The 18,224-nt window shown below is 41.2% G+C and overlaps 1 protein-coding gene and 1 long non-coding RNA gene across 2 annotated transcripts in view; one reads left to right on the forward strand and one right to left on the reverse strand.

The window, feature by feature from the left end:
- The window catches only part of CAPRIN1 (cell cycle associated protein 1), a 35,152-nt gene extending 21,603 nt beyond the window's left edge, over positions 1 to 13,549 (reverse strand). The window contains exons 1-4 of the mRNA XM_006062386.3: positions 13,377 to 13,549; positions 12,601 to 12,810; positions 328 to 390; positions 132 to 218 (exon numbers count right to left, since the gene is read on the reverse strand). Of these exons, the coding sequence (XP_006062448.2) occupies positions 132 to 218; positions 328 to 390; positions 12,601 to 12,810 (360 nt within the window). The 5' untranslated portion in view covers positions 13,377 to 13,549. The remainder of the gene's footprint in view (positions 1 to 131; positions 219 to 327; positions 391 to 12,600; positions 12,811 to 13,376) is intronic.
- On the forward strand, positions 13,077 to 15,807 carry LOC123329727. The gene is made up of 2 exons (XR_006545267.2): positions 13,077 to 13,318; positions 14,260 to 15,807. It is a non-coding gene; the product is annotated as an uncharacterized LOC123329727 (long non-coding RNA).
- The last annotated feature ends 2,417 nt before the right edge of the window (positions 15,808 to 18,224 follow it).

Raw genomic sequence — 18,224 nt, forward strand, 5'->3', positions numbered from 1 at the left:
AATTGGATCCAATCCTCTCCGCTTTGCAGAGAACTTATCAACAGTAATGCAAAAACTAAAACTCAAGAAATACAACAAAATTTTCTGCCTTCATTTTTAATATTTTATAAACAGATATGCCTTTTACTTACATCTTGGCTTAATGCCATGAAACTCCTCTGTAATTCTTTTGCAAACTCCAAGTTATTTGTGACTTCCTGGTACTTAGACACGGCATCCTAAAATAACAAAAAGAAAATCCAACTTTTACTGGAAACACAAAGAAACACAAAATTAATCTTATTAAAATAAGTAACATAAAATCTAAATAAAATATAACATCTTTACCAGCTGATCTTGATTAAGCCTTTCCCCTTTGTTCATTCGTTCCTGATAATCATCAAGCTTGCCCTATATTAAAAGAAAAAAATAATTATATTCCATACTGGAAGTATATACCAGCTTAACAATGCTAAAATAACAAACCCATATAATTCTTTAAAAGTTTGTCTGAAATCTTGCCCTAAACGTACTTTTTACATACTTTTTAGATAAACTACAGTTTAAGTTAGTATGTAAAATAGCATTAGTTTAATTGTGAATTTAAAAAATGAATTTAAATATCTCTGCCATGCTGATACCAAATATTGTATTATAAGTCAATGATAAGTTACTGCTTATTTTAAAAATTATTTTAATTGGAGAGTAATTACTTTACAATGTTATGATTTTTGCCATACATCAACATGAATCACCACAGGTATACGTGTGTCCCTCCCCATCCTTGGGCTTCTCAAAAAAGATGTGCACCAGATGGCCCAAGCTTATGATACCCATCTACATGAGTGACAGCCACAATTCAATGAGGATTCCACTTACACTCAAGTGACCATATCAGATACCTTATTTTACTAAGTGTTAAATTTTTGTTCTTATCCTCGCCAAAGAATTCATGTACGTTGTGTATTTGTTTTTCTCAATAAACACATGTGCATACTGTCTTTGATGTGCCCCACTCATTTCCCTTAAAAATGAAGTAAATTCAAGCTATCACTTACAGTCACAGTACACTAGTCATCAGCTTTGCTCTTTATGTTCTCACAAACGTAACTAAATGAGCAAGAGTGGGGGAAGAAAATTAAGCCTCTGGTTTAAGATCATTCTCTCATCCCTCCACCCGCCCAAAGTTGGAGGTTTCCTAGGCTACTATTCTTAAATTTAAAAAACTCCACCACAAACATACTTAGGTAATAAGGTATAGTCAAAAATTCAATTGTTTTAAGGGTCAGAGGAGAAATAAATAGAAATATAAGTTAAGGAAGAAAAATCTTAAATAATCACAATAAATTACAAACATACATAGTTATTCCTTACCCTTGGCAACAACAAAAAAAAAAAAAATCAAGAAAACAGATACAAACTAAGGTTCTGATAAAACTCAGAGGCACAGAAACAAGCTTAAAAGCAGTGTTAGAAAGTTGTTTTCAAATGATCCATTTTGTTTGTACCACAAACAGTATTCAACTTTCATAATCATTTTACCTTAAATTAAAGTTTATCACACTTTAGATATACTAAAGGTAAATAAATAAAATCAGTACAATCATTGAAACATTAATGGATGATGAAACTATTCAATCTTACTTAGGTGAACTATTTACACAACAGTAAGCCCCCAGGGCTTCCCTGGTGGCCCATCGGTTATTAAGAATCCATTTTGCAATGCAAGGGATACCAGTTCAATCTCTGGTCCAGAAAGATCCCACATGCCCCAGGGCATCCAAGCCTAGGCACCACAACTACTGAACCTGCACCCTAGAGCCTATGCTCTGCAACAGGAGAAGCCTACACACCACAATTAGGGGCAGCCTCTGCTCTCAGCAACTGAGGAAAGCTTGCTCTCCACAACTAGATAAGCCCCTGCACAGCAATGAAGACCCAGCATAGCCAAAAATAAATACGTTTATAATAATTAAAACATTAAATATATACATTAAAAAAATAAGCCTCCAACTAAGTTCATATAAAATTCAAGTCTAGAATAACAATGTCAACAATTTGAGATTTTCTTTAGTAATCAGACGAAAGAAAACTTGACTAATACATGTCCATGTATTACCTAAAAAAATCTGACACTTTAGGAAAGTGAACCATATTATTCTGAATTTCTTCCAACCATGAGAGACTTTGTGGTACTTACTCTGTTTAAAAGGAAACCTTAGTCTTTAAGAAAATGAATCAAGATTTTTACACTGATACGGTACACCTAACCCCTAAGAGAGAAGTTAAACTGCCTTAAACACTGAGGATGAACAGAGACAGTTCATGTTTTTAAAAGGACAGGCTACTTTAAAAAAAAACAAAACTAAACAAGTTAAAGATTTGCTTTTAATTATGATTTATGATGTAATAATAGCATTATACTCTGCATTCCAGTACTTAGAAATATACAAATAAAGATATGCCAACAGGAATGCCTGAAATTTAGTGCCAGTACACAGTTCAAGTTCTAGCCACTAGGCAAAAGAAAAACTGCTGTTAGCTTATACATATATTATCTCCCCCTTTTAATGGCATTATACATTTTTCAAGAAAACTGTTGCTAAATCAGGACATTAGCACATAATGAATGTTCTACAAATCCACAGGGGATGGTTTCACATACCTAGCTTTATCATTAAATGTCTGGAGAACTTAAAACTCCTAAAAACTGTGTGTGTATGTGTGTGTGTATATGTACACATATATATAAATATTTTTTAAGGTGTTAAGAATGGTACCTGAGTGGTAGAATTACAGGTAGAATCTTTTCCTTCTGTTTTGTACACTTATTTTGCAAAGACATAGCTTATATAATAGTGATAAAAAAATTAAAATCTTGTGCTACACAAAAATGTTAAGATTGTCAGATTTCAGGATACTGTCAGGACGTCCACCTACAAGAATCCCTGAGTATGCATCTATATTATCCTAGGACGAGATACGGCAGAAAAGCTACAATTTTCTACATGGCAGGAAATTTGCTTTTCATCCAACCCCAAGATCTATGTCAGATTACATTTTCTAAAGACGACTCACGTTGTACTGTTCTACAATGTGACCTTGGCACTTCTCATTAAAAACTAGTCTAATTCCTCTGCCATAGTACTGAGCGGGCTTCAACCAAGAGAACAGTGGAGATGATCCTATGTGACTTCCAGGGTTGAGTCATAATAACAATGCATCTCTGCCCTGTTTGCTGGTCACTAAAACCAATCATGTTTGGAGCCCTGAGCCATCATTTAACAAGTCCAATAACCCTGGGATTGCCATGCTATGAGGAAGCTAAACTCTGAAGAGAGGTCTCAGGTAAGAATTCTGGTCAGCAATTCTAGCATTACGTCATCCGAGCCCAAGCATGAGACATGTGAGGAAACAAGGTTGAGTCTTCCCAGCTGAGACCCCAGGCATCACAGAGCAGGTCAACTCCACTGTATGCCCTGAATCCCTAACAGGCATCATCTGTGCGCATGACGAAATGAGGTAAGTCCCGGAGTAATCTGTCACACAGCAATAACTGGACGGTTAAGAGGTCAATGACAAGAGAAAGCAGCTACTATGTGAAACTGGGCTTCATGGTACACAAATTCTTGAAATACTGTCACCCGCAGGATCTCTGTGTAGCCAAAATAAAGATCTATGCATTAAATACAAGTAGAAAAATTGCCCACTTGGGGTTAAAATTTGCAGTACAAACTAAGATCATTACATAAATAAGGATTTGCTTGTCAAACTGACAGGTCCAACATTAACCCCCACAAAAACAGAGGGGCAAAGACAGGAATAAAGTACTCTAGACAAACACAGCTTTTTCATTCCCTAAACTCGAAGACAGTTTCTAACATAGTGTTACAAATTTGTTAGATATTCGTATCATTCACATAAAATGAATATTAAGTTTTTTTCCCAGCAGAATGGAGTTGTTTTTCTAGCATCAGATATCTTCGTCAGAAAGCCTACCACAATATTGATATAACTGAAACCTGCCCTCTTAGATTCTATCTTGAAATATCCATCTTGAAAATTCAATTCAGGGTTCCTTTTTCAACTGAGCATCCCTAATGTGTTAAAAATTCATTTATAGCACCACATATGAGCAAGATGGCGCAGTGGTGAAGAATTTGCCTGCCAATGCAGGAGACATAAGAGATGGAGGTTTGATCCCTGGGTCAGGAAGATCCCCTGGAATAGGAAATGGCAACCCGCTCCAGTATTCTTGCCTGGAAAATTCCACAGACAGAGAGCCCATGGGGCTCCAACAAGTTGGACACAACTGAGTGACTGAGCACAGCACACATGAGCAAGATAAAAATCGGGCCATTTTCCAGGTTACTCATAATCAGAATCTCTAAAGCAGAACCATGGAATTAGACACTACCCAGTACATGTCAAAGACTAAGACTATACTGTCATGTAGTACCGAGAAACCAGTCCCACTCTTGGTTTCTTTGTTGCCTGTAACAGTTCAGAGTATTTGTTATGACAGGCATTCAAATTTAAACTATCATGCAGGCACTATTATCAATCACATTTCATTTAAATGGAAACTGAAAGGGCAATTAAATAACTTGCCTAAGGTCATCTATGAGATGAGATGGTTGGATGACATCACCAACTCTATGGATATGAGTTTGAGCAAGCTCCAGGAGTTGGTGATAATAAGACAGGCAAGTCTGGCGTGTTGCAGTCCATGGGGTCGCAGAGTCGGACACAACCGAGCGACTGAACTGAACTGAACTGAAGGTCACCTATCCCAGAAAAATCACTTGTGCCTCAGCACTGTATTTCCACTCTATTCCAGCTATTGCTACACTTCATTTCTGCCCTCCTGCTGCTGTCTTCTTCCTTTCTCCAGAACTGCAGTACACCCAGATCTTCCATCCCTCCCCCTCCAAGATTTTTTTCATCACCAAAGCTGCTTTATCTAAACATTTTTTAAAAATTCACTAGGTGCTACAGGGCTATGTGCTAAGTCGCTCAGTCGTGTTAGACTCTCTAACCCTATAGACTGTAGCCCCCCCGGCTCCTCTGTCCCTGAGGATTCTCCAGGCAAGAACACTGGAGTGGGTTGCCATTCCCTTCTCTAGGAGATCTTCCCAACCCAGAAATCTAACTCGGATCTCCTGCATTACAGGCAGATTCTTTACCAACTAGACAACAGTTAACAACTAGTTACTAGTAGACAATTAGTAAACAGTAACAACTAGTTACTAATAGACAACTAGTAAACAATAACAACAAGAAAAATTAGCAGAGACATCTTTAGCTTGACTACCTAGGAAACTATGTAACTCTCATTCTCAATTAAGGAAATCTCTAAACTGTGGGGAAATACTTAAAAATGAAGCTTAAAATAACAAAAATAGTAGTAATACCTAGCTATATCTCAAATTACTTTCTCTCCAGGCCAAATAAATCACTTCTGTAGTACTGAAAGACCTTGTAGAATGATAATGTAAATACAACAAGAGAAAGATTTCTTTTCCTCTTATCTTTCCATAATCCTCAGTGGCCCTTTCTAGACATTTCAAGTCCCCAATCCCTGCATTCCTGTTCTTCATCTAAAAACATGAGTTCTGACTTTGCCTACATAGTGGTAGGCACCTGACTGCCTCCAGCAAACGTTCCTCAATTCAACTGAGACTGAGTTGCTAGTAAAATTCACAGCAGACAGGAAAGGCATCAAGAATCAAGTTCCTTCAACTTTTAAAAGGAGGGTATAGATAACATAGAGTACAATTCATAGAAGATTCATAGCAGCTCTCTCCAAATGCTAGAAGCCTTCACATGTTGCAGGAGTCTGAGCTGTTACAGAAAAAATATTTAACAGTGGTGTCAGGGATGTAACTCCAACATCATGAACTTAAGAGTTGTCCAAAAATGAAACAGACTTTCACTGAGAAATGAGCATTTACCAGGCCCTAGAAGACTGATTAATACAGAAGCTCACTGAGTATCAAGACTGCAGGATTCCTGAACACTGAAGAACAGTAAAAGGATGCTAAATCAGTTGTTATCTAATGTCCCATTGTAAGATAATTTTTTAGGCAAGTACCTAACCAGGAGTTATAATCTGACAAGACTTTTGTCCAACTGGGCTTCCCTTGTGGCTCTGCTGGTAAACAATCTGCCTGCAGTGCAGCAGACCTGGGTTCTATCCCTGGGATGGGAAGATCACCGGGAGAAAAGAAAGTCTACCCACTCCAGTATTCTGTCCTAGAGAATTCCATGGACTATATAATCCTCGGGGTCGCAAAGAATCGGACATGACTGAGCAACTTTCACTTTCACTTGTTCAACTGGAGGGGGAAAAACGACAATCCTATAAAAACTTATTCCTTGTCCATGGCAGTAATTATGTAGTTAAGTCTGAATGAAAGAATGCACCTAACCTTAGTAAGAAAATGAAAAAGTTTAGAGTTCCAACATCACCTACTTTGATTTATATTCTTATAAAGTCTAAAGCTTGTGAACTTGAAAAACAAATGATCCAAAAAAGAAAGAAACAATTGACCAGAGATAATCTTAACAAGTGTCTTTTGAATTGTTAGTTGCTTCAGCCAATGAGTTGGTACAACTAAATGGTTTATATACTCCGCAGGGACTTCAATTATTGATAGAAAGATGTGAACCTTTTAATTCATTTAAAATGGAGACCAAAAATTTTCTTCCCCAATGATTAGTATATTTCAGCTATGTCTATATTTGGATAAGAGTATTAAGGGGAATGCAGTGAAATTTCTAATAATCTACAATGGTTCAAATACCAAAAATCATCTGTCCTCCTTCCTAAAGACTATTAACAAATCTTGTTTACACTACCTAGATTTTAAGATAGGAGTTTTCTAATTGCTTATTCATCAACTCTACTCACTTAAAAAAAAAAAAAATCCTTCAGGAAAAAAACCCAATTAAAAAAAAAAAAAAAACACAGTGCAAGTAAACAGCTCTATACAAAAAAGCATTTTCCCCCTCATGGATTAATCCATTTTAACAAGATTTTATTGATGAAAATACAAGTATTGCTATGTAATGATTTAGTCAATCTATCAAATATTTATTTAGCACACCCCATGTGCAAGGCACAGTATGATACTAGTAATAGTCTCTGCCCTCCAGCAGTTTACTACCTATTAGAAAAAATGCATAAGGTCAGAACATAAGACAATATAAAAATGCAAAGAAAATGTACAGACAACGGGTAGCACAAGAAGTTAAAGGAAACAGACTGCATGGTCAAGAAGCACACCTTACTCTTTCCTCAGAAATAGCAATTGAGCAGAGGCGCAATAAGGTCTCTGTCATCTGTGTGTTTACACTTATACTCTATCCAACTAAAGCACTAGTATACAGCTACTGGGAGAAATAAAAAGATGAGAAGTCAAGCACCTACAATTTCAACTTTGACTGACTTTCTCTTCTGCTACTCCTCTCATTCTCCTCTACTGCATTCATACTATTTATTTCCTCTCCCAAAAGGAACAAATTATTTAAAAAAAAAAAATCTAGAAACTTGGAATACGAGAATTAAGATGTAAATATTGACACATCTCCTACTTCTCTCTACTGGTAATGTTATCCCCAGATTTTCTGGCCTATAACATACCAAGCTTGAGTAGAGACTAGCAAATGTGCATCTGGGGCTTAAGTAAGCATGAAGACAAACTTTAAATGGAACTTCACCTGTACTGCTAGTCGCTGGAGGCCATTACCTAGACAGCCTACAAACACAAATTTAGCAATGAGATGTTACTATATAGGTCTACAGAAGAATAAAAAAGCCTTTTTCTTTTGCTTTCACCTTTTTTAAATAGAGAAACTCTAAAATTAAAGTATGTGGGGGGACTTCTCTGGCAATCCAGTGATTTAGACTCCATGATCCCAAATCAAGAGGAAAGGGTTCGATCCCATTGGGAACTAAGATTTGGCATGTCACAGTGTGGCCAAAAAATAAATAAAAATTTTTTAAAACATAATAAAATTCAGTTATTTGAAGTAAAAGGCTTGGTTCCACAGGATCAGCTGTAACTTGAAAAAGTACACTATGTTGCAAAGCATTACAAATTCTAATTACCCCTCTAAAACATTACAAGAGACCTTGGAATTCACCTATTTAACCTGGGTCATTTCACATGAGCATCTCAATTTCTTCCTCTGTAAAATGAATTGGAATAAATTCTAAAATGGCTTTAAGCTCTTAACATATTTCAAAGATTCTATAACAGTATGATAATAAAAGTAAGACCACACTGTTTTTTAAGTTTAAACTTTTGCAAATATTAATTTTTTAAAAGATGAAATAGTACTAGGTTAGTCCTCGTCTAGTTCTAAACATAAACTAAGAAATTACATAAAATTATGACAAACTGTATGCTTAACCTCTAACTCAGACAAAACTTATTCTGATATAAATATCCGATACAAATATTCTGATACAAACATAGGAATTATCCTAGAATAAAATATGGCCAGCTTAAAACAACACATTCTTATTATCATACTTAGGATTCTACTCTCATTCCAGAAAAAGGTATTTGCATCATCACATGAGATAATTCACATCATTTTCTTTTCAAACTCAATTTTTAAATACTCACAGAGCACACCCAGACAAGCAGAGGGAAACAAACAAAGCGTTATACTTTTTCTTCTGTGACAAGGTGAATGCAAAACAAAGTAATCTTGCTCTCTGCATTGCAGAGGAATAGTCCATGCAACCAATGGGAAAACTAGCACTTCAGAGATTTTAACTGTCAAGAAAAACTTCATATGTTATCCCCAAGAAAAGGGTCTGCTTATACAAGTTATAAACATTTTTATTTCAAAAGACTGAGAATTCTGTACAACATCTGCACTGAAAATCCTTAAGAGAGGCACACTGCATTGCTCTGTAAAGAAATGTTATCCTAACAATAAGCAATCCTTTTTTCAGAATAATATGAACTGCAAAGAAACACAGAACAAAAAGACTTTAGGAGGTATGAAAAACAGTATACTTGTCTATCACTTCTGGTCATATTGGTTAAAAACTGCCAGGTCATTTTGCTAGACAGCACTGATTAATCTTTCACCTACCAAAGTCACTACTGTCTAAACTTACTATACCTGCAATGGAGTTTAACAATTTTAAATGTCATCTATTAAAACATCCTTTATTCTATCTCAAAAATGATTACCTGTTACCATAGAAAAGAGCTCTCCCTTGAGTTAAAGCAGCTTCCCTGGTAGTTCAGTTGGTAAAGAATCTGCCTGCAATGCAGGAGACCAGGGTTCAATTCCTGGGTCTGGAAGATCCCCTGAAGAAGGAAATGGCAATCCACTCCAGTATTCTTGCCTGGAAAATCTCATGAACAGAGGAGCCTGGCAGGCTACAGTCCATGAGGTTGCAAGGGTTGTACACAACTTAGTGACTAAACCCACCACCTTGAGTTAAAATATCATCTTGCATAGCCTAGGGCCCAGTTCTATGCCAACTGATGAACTAGACAATCACTCAGTTCATTGTTACTTGTGCTTTAATCAGTTGAAAGATTGGTAAATGGAATTTGACACGATTCTGTTTATTATAGCTGTGTTTCTTCTCTTTGCTGAACACTCACATAGTTTAAAAGCCCAAATTTCAAAAAACCACCAGGCCATTTAGTTGCATTACATAATAGGATCATATTTCAAAGTTAAGTATGCATTCTCACTAAACAGATGCTTAGCTTTCCACCAAATAACTTTGTTTTTTCATTGAAGTACAATAAAATTATTTCAATTCTCTATGTTTTGTGGTATTACCTATGAAGCATTAATTTTTATCGGGATACTTAATTTCAGAATCCCTGGAAACAGCCATTTTGTCCAGAAGGCACCTATGAAAAGGTCAAAACTAAAATACGACTCAAATCTAACTTGCTCAAGAAGCTGAAGACTGAAAACTGATTTGTAACGTAAATCCTACTTTAGGTGTATTAGAAACACTATTAAAAAACGGATCCTAGTTAAATCCATTCATATAGTAATCATCTAGATATAGAAAAATTTCTATTTAAACTAGAAACTAGATGTGATTAAATTATAGAGGAAAACCCGAATGCCCCGAGTTTCTCAAAAATTAAAACCTACAGTTTTAATAGTAAGTCACAACATTGGTACTACCAACTCAACTATTTAACAAATAGGTAGCTCAGTCTCTGAGTTACCAAAAAGCCTCACGTAACTGAAATTTGACCTTTCTGCTACCTAACACCCTAACACTGGGAAGACAGGGAAAAAAGAAAAAGCATTTGTTGCTTTGTGTAGTGTACTAAATCTCCATCATTACAAGGGAATTTTTCACTACTTGCTAGCCTTGTCTATAATCTCTGTAATAATAACTACATTATTTTCTCCTTTATAATTGGGGGAAAGGGGGTAGGCAATGTCTAGTACTACAAACCTATACACAGGAAAGACCTGTCACAGCTCAGGCCCTCATAGGATTCATAAAACTAGCTTACTAATTTTTTCAGATACACTTGAACACTAGAATCCAACCTACCTCACAACCAAGTTACGTGGTAATCAGTGCATGACTTTATATTATAAATGTCTTTCAAGAATCATTTTTCAGTCATTAAAACATAAATATCTATATTAAGATATCTTAAAATATTACATCATTAATACTGTTCTTCATTTGGGTATTAAATACCAGATTGACAGGGTTATTTACTGAATTAAGAGGTTTTTATAATGTAGCTAAGTCTCAATTTCAAATACAGTTTACAAAGATGGCAGACTCAAACGACACTGGTCTTGAGCACGCTTATCTTATTACATACTTGAATGTAGCTCCTTAACAATAAAAATGCTTTTGTTGCTTTGGTAGCATTGATAAAACTATTATTTCACACTTATTTAATAAATCACACTTATTTAATCAAAATAAAGGATCAGCAAAAGGTAGAAATCCACAACTAGCACATCTCTCAATTTCAAATAAAGTTCAAGTAAATTTCCAAACATAGAAGACAGTCTTTAAAACTCTAAAAATGCTTTAAAACTCCCCCGAAAAATGTAAAATGAATCATTAAACAAGCGATCAAAATAATGAAGGCCTAAATATAACCAGTTTTCAAGTTATTTCCCACAGCCCAAATTTTAGCCAAGTACTTACCATTACATCTTAACACTATTTGGTGGCTGGCAAAATAAACATTTTAAAGTAACTTCTTCAAAATTCAAGATGTTACAATAAATGTTTTACTAAAAGCAGATAAACAAAAACTACTAAACGATTTATTCTGTTTGAAACCAAGTTATTTCCTTTTTAAGGTAAAAGGCAAAAGTTTGCATAATAGTTACAGATGTAACTACTCCATTTTTTTTTTGTACTACTGATTTGTTTTCCCTTTCCACCTCCAATCTTACTGAAGGCTGAATTATTCATTCTGCTAAGACCCTTTCTCTACACGTACACACACAGGCGCGCGCGCACGCACACACACACACACACACACACACACACACACGTGTCCCTCTAAACAGAGCTGGCACAGTCCTGCGCTGAAAGCATAAAACAAAAGGCTAACTTGAAGATAAACCTCACAGTGTGACCTAGGAATGGTTAAATATTCAATCCAAAATTTGTGGGTGTGGCTCGATTTTTCTTTTGGAGGGGGGACCGAGGGAGGCCAGCCGGGCGACTGCCTGGTCTCTGCCCTCCCCCTCTTTCGCTTTGTGCTCACAATGCAGCTCCCGTACAGCGCTTCCCTCTCCCCGCAGCCGCCGCCATGTTAGACGCGCTCTCCATGTGCCCAGAGACCTAGCGAGCCCCTCCGTCCAACCCGGACCCACCCTCCCCCACCCCCCGCGAGTCTCAACCCGTGCAGTCTCCCTCCCAGCCCTCTTGAGTGCGTCCCCAAGGGGCAAAGAGCGGCTGCAGAAAATCTTCTAGGGGTCGGGTGAAGCGTGAGGCTCGGGGGGACACCCGGACAATTGAAACAAAGGAGGAAGGGGCGCCCGTCAGAGGGGGGCGGGGGTAGCAAATCCAAGGCCTGCCTGAGAGGGACCTGAGAGGGAGAAGCGACTCTCGTTTAAGAACCCCAAGCACTTCCCTCCCGAGGGAGCAGAGGGGCCGCTGCGCAGGCCTCAAGTACACGGCAACGGAGCCGACCAGCCCCAAGGCTCCAGGACGCAGGCCGCCCCGACTCCACGAGGCAGTCGGTTGGACCCTGAACGCCCCCGCCCCGGGACCTCTTCCTTTCCCCCCGCTGACACCCGTCACAGAAAAAGGGCTTCCGCCAGCGAGAGCAGGGCATCACAGTTAAATGCCTGGCGACGGGACAGGCCCCCACCCTCACACAACCCAGTCGCCGAGGCCGGAGGCCTGGCCCCCGCGGGAGGACGGTAATAAAGAGGCCTGGGGGCCAGCGCCGCGTCCGCGTCAGGTGACAAGCACCTCCCCGCGGAGCCCGTTTTCTGGGCTCGAAGCTCCGCTTAACTGCGGAGGCCGGGCCTGGGCGAAGGGGAAGCGTCCGAGGCTGGGAGGGTAAAAGCCTGCAGCAAGTCAGGGTCCGAGCACCAAACCCTCCCTTCCCCGCCAGCTCCTGGCACCTTTTTCTTCTCCAGGTTCCGAAGTTTCTTGTCGATCACCCCGAGAATCTGCTTCATGGCCTCGGTCTGGACAGCCCCGGTGCCGGTCATGGGGTGTTGGGAAGCCGGCGCGGCGGCCCCGGCCCCCGCCTCATTCCCGGAGGAACCCGACGGCGGTGGCGGCCCGGACGACTTGCTGCCGCTTCCGCTGTGGCTGGTGGCCGAAGGCATCTTGAGACCGTAAGGGGAGAGAAGAAAAAGCGGGAGGAAGGACAAGAGCGGCGAGTCAGTCGGCGGACGGGGCGAGACGCGGGACAAAACGCGCAGCGGGCGGGAGCCTGCGCGAGCGGGTGGGGGTGGGGACGGGGCCGGCGCGCGCCGCCAGGGCAGGAAGGGGCCGCGGGCGCGCGCGCGACCCGCCAGCGGGGCGCCCGGACGGGCCTCGCACCGCCCCCCGCCCCGCCCCTCCCCCGCGCGAGCCTCCGGCTCGGCCTACCGGCCCCGGGGCACCAAGACTCGCGCCGGGGGCGGGGCCTCGCAGCGCCGGCCGCCAACGGCCAGAGCAACGGTCCCCACTGGGAAGGGCCGGGCCTCGCCTCCCTGCGAGGAAGGGAGGGAAGAGAGAGGTCGGGGCTGAGAGGCGGAGTAGGGTGAAGGACACTGGAAATGACCGGGGGTGGGGGTGGGGAAAAGGAGACTTGAGGAGCAAGCCACTCGCGCAGGTCCAGACGATCCGGAGGTAAAGGACACTCGGGGCAGCGACCCGCTTCCCCTTCAGCGCCCGGGGTGGCGCTCACCGTGCACGCGCGGAGGCTGCTGGAGATCCCGAGTGGGCGGCTGAGGGGACAAGGGTGGTGGTGCGTTCCGAGCAGTGTCGTGCGCTCCGTGGGCACAGGCTGCTGCACCCTGTCCCCGCTGCACCGAGAGCCGCTGCTAGTGAGGCGGAGAGCCGGGAGCGGGAGGGACTTAGGCAGCCAGCCCTCTGGGGCGGAGGGGGCAGGAGAAGCGGCGGGCGGGGGCCTTCGTGGCCGCTCGGGCTGCCCGGTGTGAACGCCTGCGAGGAAGGGCCCACCTGGCAGCCCGCCCGCCCTGCCCGAGGCGCTGGTCTGAGGGGGCGGCCGCCCGGTACAGGTCGGCAGGGCCCCGGGGAGGCTGCCGGAGCGGTAGCTTGAGTTTGGGGCGAAATCGAAGCTAGGGTCCTTCAGGCGAAATCGCTGGACGTCCAAACTGGGACAATAGGTGTCAAGCAGCTGTATCTGGAGCTGGCAACTGCCCCACGGAGAGCCCTTTCGCGGGGGGGCTTTGGGGGGGAGAAAAAGGTTTCTGCAAGTAAGGGGTGCGTGGGGTGGGTGGTGCAATCCCAGCTTCTAGAATTCCTTTATATGCAGAGCGAGCAAACCCACACCTCAAAAGGTCTAAAGAGAAGTTGCCGCTTCCCCTACAACACAATCACCTGGTAGCCTAGAAGTTCTCTGTAGAACGCACTGGAAATGAGCAAGATGGATGGTTTTAAGTTATAAAACTCTGGACTCATGTTACAAATAATCTTCAGCTATCTTAAGATAACATGTACCCAATAGGCCTGAGTATTATGGATCAGACTTTTTTCGTTTTGTTTTAGATTTACCTAAAACTTTAAGCGAATGTTAAATGAACATGAGATTTTTTTTTTCCTCCAAGGGAAATATTCCAGCCTTGGAATAAGGTTGTGGACGGTGAACAAAAGAAAGGCCAAATGCTTTAGGAAAATGTATTAAAAGGAATTTAAGCAATGGAAAATTCAGCAACACAATGTATGACAACAGTAAATGACCCAGTTTATTATTTAAATTCCAAGAAAAGGATTTAGGAAAGGATGCTACCAAACCCACTGTTTACTGGAGAATAAAATGAGTAATACTGGTTGGCAACGTGTATCCTGAGGGAGCCTGGAGAAGCAGCAGCCTACATCCTCAAGATATTCCAGTTAGTTGCAGTCTGTTGTCTATTCATTCAAATATTTATAGGGCACCTTACTATGCCTTAGGAACTCTTTAACGCTAGGGATTGTAAACAATTTCTGTGTGCATGGAGCTTCATTCTAAGTCGGGAGATATCAGAGTGAAGAGGTGGGAAAAAAGCTGGTCAGGAAAAGCGTTAGTGACATTTGAGCCAAGACTGAAGGAAAAAGGTCACTCACTTATCTTGGAGGAAGAATTTTCCAGGTAGAGGGAAAGCCATGTGCCAGGATCTGAGATGGGAGTGTGTTTGGTGGGTTCAAAGAACAGCAAGGAGGCCAGAGTGGCAAGAGCAGAGTAGGAGATGAAGTCTAAGATATAAAAGAGAGCCAGCAGGTAAAGTCTGATAGACCACTGAGCACTTTGGCTTTTGCTGAATGAAATGGGGAGTCACTGTGTGCATAGTCTTAAACAAGGGAGTAACCTAATCAACCTGGGTTTTAAAGAAACCCTCTTGCTGCTATATAAAGAATTTACAGTAAATGTGAGAAGTGAGAGGGAGGGTGGAGCAAGAACGGAGGCTGGGAGCCCAATTAAGAGGCTGTTGAAATAATCCAGCCCAGAGATGGTGGTGGCCAAGGTCAGGGTGTTACGGTAAAGGTGGTGACAAGTGGTTGGATGCTTTATAAATACATTGTAATAGCAGAACCAAAAGGATTTGCTAACGCATTAGGTGTGAGTGAAGTCAAAGTTGACCTGAGGTTATTCAAGACTTAAGCACAGAACTGTGCTTGGCTCTAATATAAACACTATGCTAAGTGCTATAAAGGAAGAGTAGAATCTTTTAGCTTCTTGCAGCAATTAGTGTCCTCAGCCTGACTATCACTATCAAAATCTCAGTCCCCACCCCAAATCTGCAGAGGTAATCTGCATTTTAACAAGCTTCTCAGCCAATTTGTATGCCCAGTGAAATCTAAAAGTTTTTTACTGCTTTATTAGAACTTGATTGTTGCCTTTAAGATCAGACATGAGCTACTAGACAAATTCTTCCCAAACCTATAAAATCAAAAACTTAAGGTAAAACCCAGCAATCTGTGCCCTCTGGGTGATTCTGATACCTGCTAAAATATGAGAACCAGTGACTTGGAGACATTTGGTGATTCAGGTTTGAGCTGAAAAGGTCTTGTGATTAGGTGTTAAGAAGGAAACGCCTTTTCTGCTTTACTTTGGCACATTATGAAATAGCAGTTACAAGAACATGAAGAGACTGGTCAGTTAAATTAGGCTTCAAGAAAAGAGAAAGTGGATTGTTGAAAGAGGATAGATGACAACACATGATAAAGACTGTCATTTGGGGATTCATCTCAGCCCACAGGATATCATGGTAGGCTAGGTTATTATGCTGCAGTAACAGTCCTGAAGACGCTTCTCCTTGGAAGGAAAGTTATGACCAACCTAAATAGCATATGAAAAAGCAGAGACATTGCTTTGCCAACAAAGGTCCGTCTAGTCGAGGCTATGGTTTTTCCAGTAGTCATGTACGGATGTGAGAGTTGGACTGTGAAGAAAGCTGAGCGCCGAAGAATTGATGCTTTTGAACTGTGGTGTTGGAGAAGACTCTTGAGAGTCCCTTGGACTGCAAGGAGATCCAACCAGTCCATTCTAAAGGAGATCAGTCCTGGGTGTTCTTTGGAAGGAATGATTCTAAAGCTGAAACACCAATACTTTGGCCACCTCATGCGAAGAGTTGACTCATTGGAAAAGACTCTGATGCTGGGCGGGATTGGGGGCAGGAGGAGAAGGGGACGACAGAGGAAGAGATGGCTGGATGGCATCACCGACTCAATGGACGTGAGTTTGAGTGAACTCCGGGAGTTGGTGATGGACAGGGAGGCCTGGCGTGCTGCAATTCATGGGGTCGCAAAGAGTTGGACACAACTAAGCAACTGAACTGACTGAATAGTCCTGAAAACTGTGACTTAAAATAGGGATCTGCAAACTATAGTCCCTGAACCAAGTGGCCCTCTGTCTGCTTTTGTAAATAGTTTGGGGAGGTAGGGGACACAGCCACATCCATTCTCGTACATATTTTTTTACGGCCTCTCATGCCACAGAACCGCAGAGTAGAGGAATAGTGATAGAGACATTATGACGTGCAAAACCTAAAATACTGTCTCATCCTTTACACAAGAACTTTGCCAAACTCTGGCTTAAAATAAATGACCCATACCCATCATGGTTCAGCAGAGGGCTCTGCTCACAGCACTCAGATTCAAGCTGATAGAGAAACCATGTCTCAACTATTGCTAATTAAGCCATGAGGAGAAGGAAATGGCAACCCACTCCAGTGTTCTTGCCTGGAGAATCCCAGGGACAGGGGAGCCTGGTGGGCTGCCATCTATGGGGTTGCACAGAGTCGGACACGACTGAAGCGACTTAGCAGCAGCAGCAGCAGCATGCCACGAGGAGTAAGAGCTTGAGGGTTTCTCAAGCAGTTGGATACTCCAGAGAGTAGACCTGGGTCTTGTGTGCTCACACCTCATTCGCTAAAAAGAATCACATGACCCCATCCAACCAAGAGATGCTATCCTATCAGATGCCCAAAAGGAAGCCAGGTGAACCAGAAATACTTGGTAGACTTAATAGCTGTTGTGGTCTCACTTCCAACAGTGTTATCCCAGTCCCATGTCCTTGGTTTTCTGACATTCTTGTAGTTATTTATTCAGGTCAGCAGGTCCAGAAAGACAAAGCAGTATCTTTAACCTCACTCAGACCAAGGCCACCATCCCAGCAAACCAAATTTGCCTATATCCCACCTGCCAAAAAGGCAACTGAAGCTACATTTATGTGAATTTTTAATACTTTGTCTTTTTGCCTTTTCTTCTGCTGAAGAGCCACCTGGTACTTGGAGTTACAGTATCACTGAAGAAATAGGAAAATTAAAGGGTTTTCCCAGTAAGCCAGTGGGAGAGCAGAATATGTCTATAAATGGAAAATACTTTCTCCAAAAACCCTGGTATTAAAGTTATACCCAATATTAATATGTTTTAAAAACACAAATCTCCCAAGTTGAAGTTCATTTGTTTAATTCATCAGACAATAGCACTCTGACATCTCCACAGTCTAGAGAAGTGAATAATTGAACCACTTACCCTGATCATTTTGGCAAAATAGTTCAGCTGCTTCAACTCACATCACCCAGTAAGCTAATGTTTCAAGCTTCTTTGTTGCAGAAGAGAACTTTTGTCTGAATTATTTTAACTGATTTTCTGTGTCAAGTTGACAGAAACCTGGCCAAGTGTGAACCACCCTGCTCACACAAGCTAGGATTCTTATTTTTCAATCATTTTATTACAAGTCAGAAGTAGACATTTCTATCATAATTTTTGCAGTACATTCTTTTTTTATGATAATATAATTTGTCTGTGTCCCTGAACTTTTCAATGGAAGAAAACATTTTCATCTCTGTATCTGCAGAAGCAATAACATGCCTGGCACAAATATTTTGTCAATAAGTATTGCCTACTAGTATGTCATTGTATCACTGCAACATTGCTATCACTGGTCCATACTGCTCTTTTCCCTGTTCTATTGTGATAATCTTCTTTTCCACTTACATTTTCTGATGTCTGCTTTTTCTTAATTGTAATGTTATGTTTCAAAATCCGCTTCTTATTTAACAGAGGTACAATGTGTCCAGAATAGTTT

This window comes from Bubalus bubalis, chromosome 16 (genome assembly GCF_019923935.1).
Source record: "Bubalus bubalis isolate 160015118507 breed Murrah chromosome 16, NDDB_SH_1, whole genome shotgun sequence".
Lineage (NCBI taxonomy): Eukaryota > Metazoa > Chordata > Mammalia > Artiodactyla > Bovidae > Bubalus > Bubalus bubalis.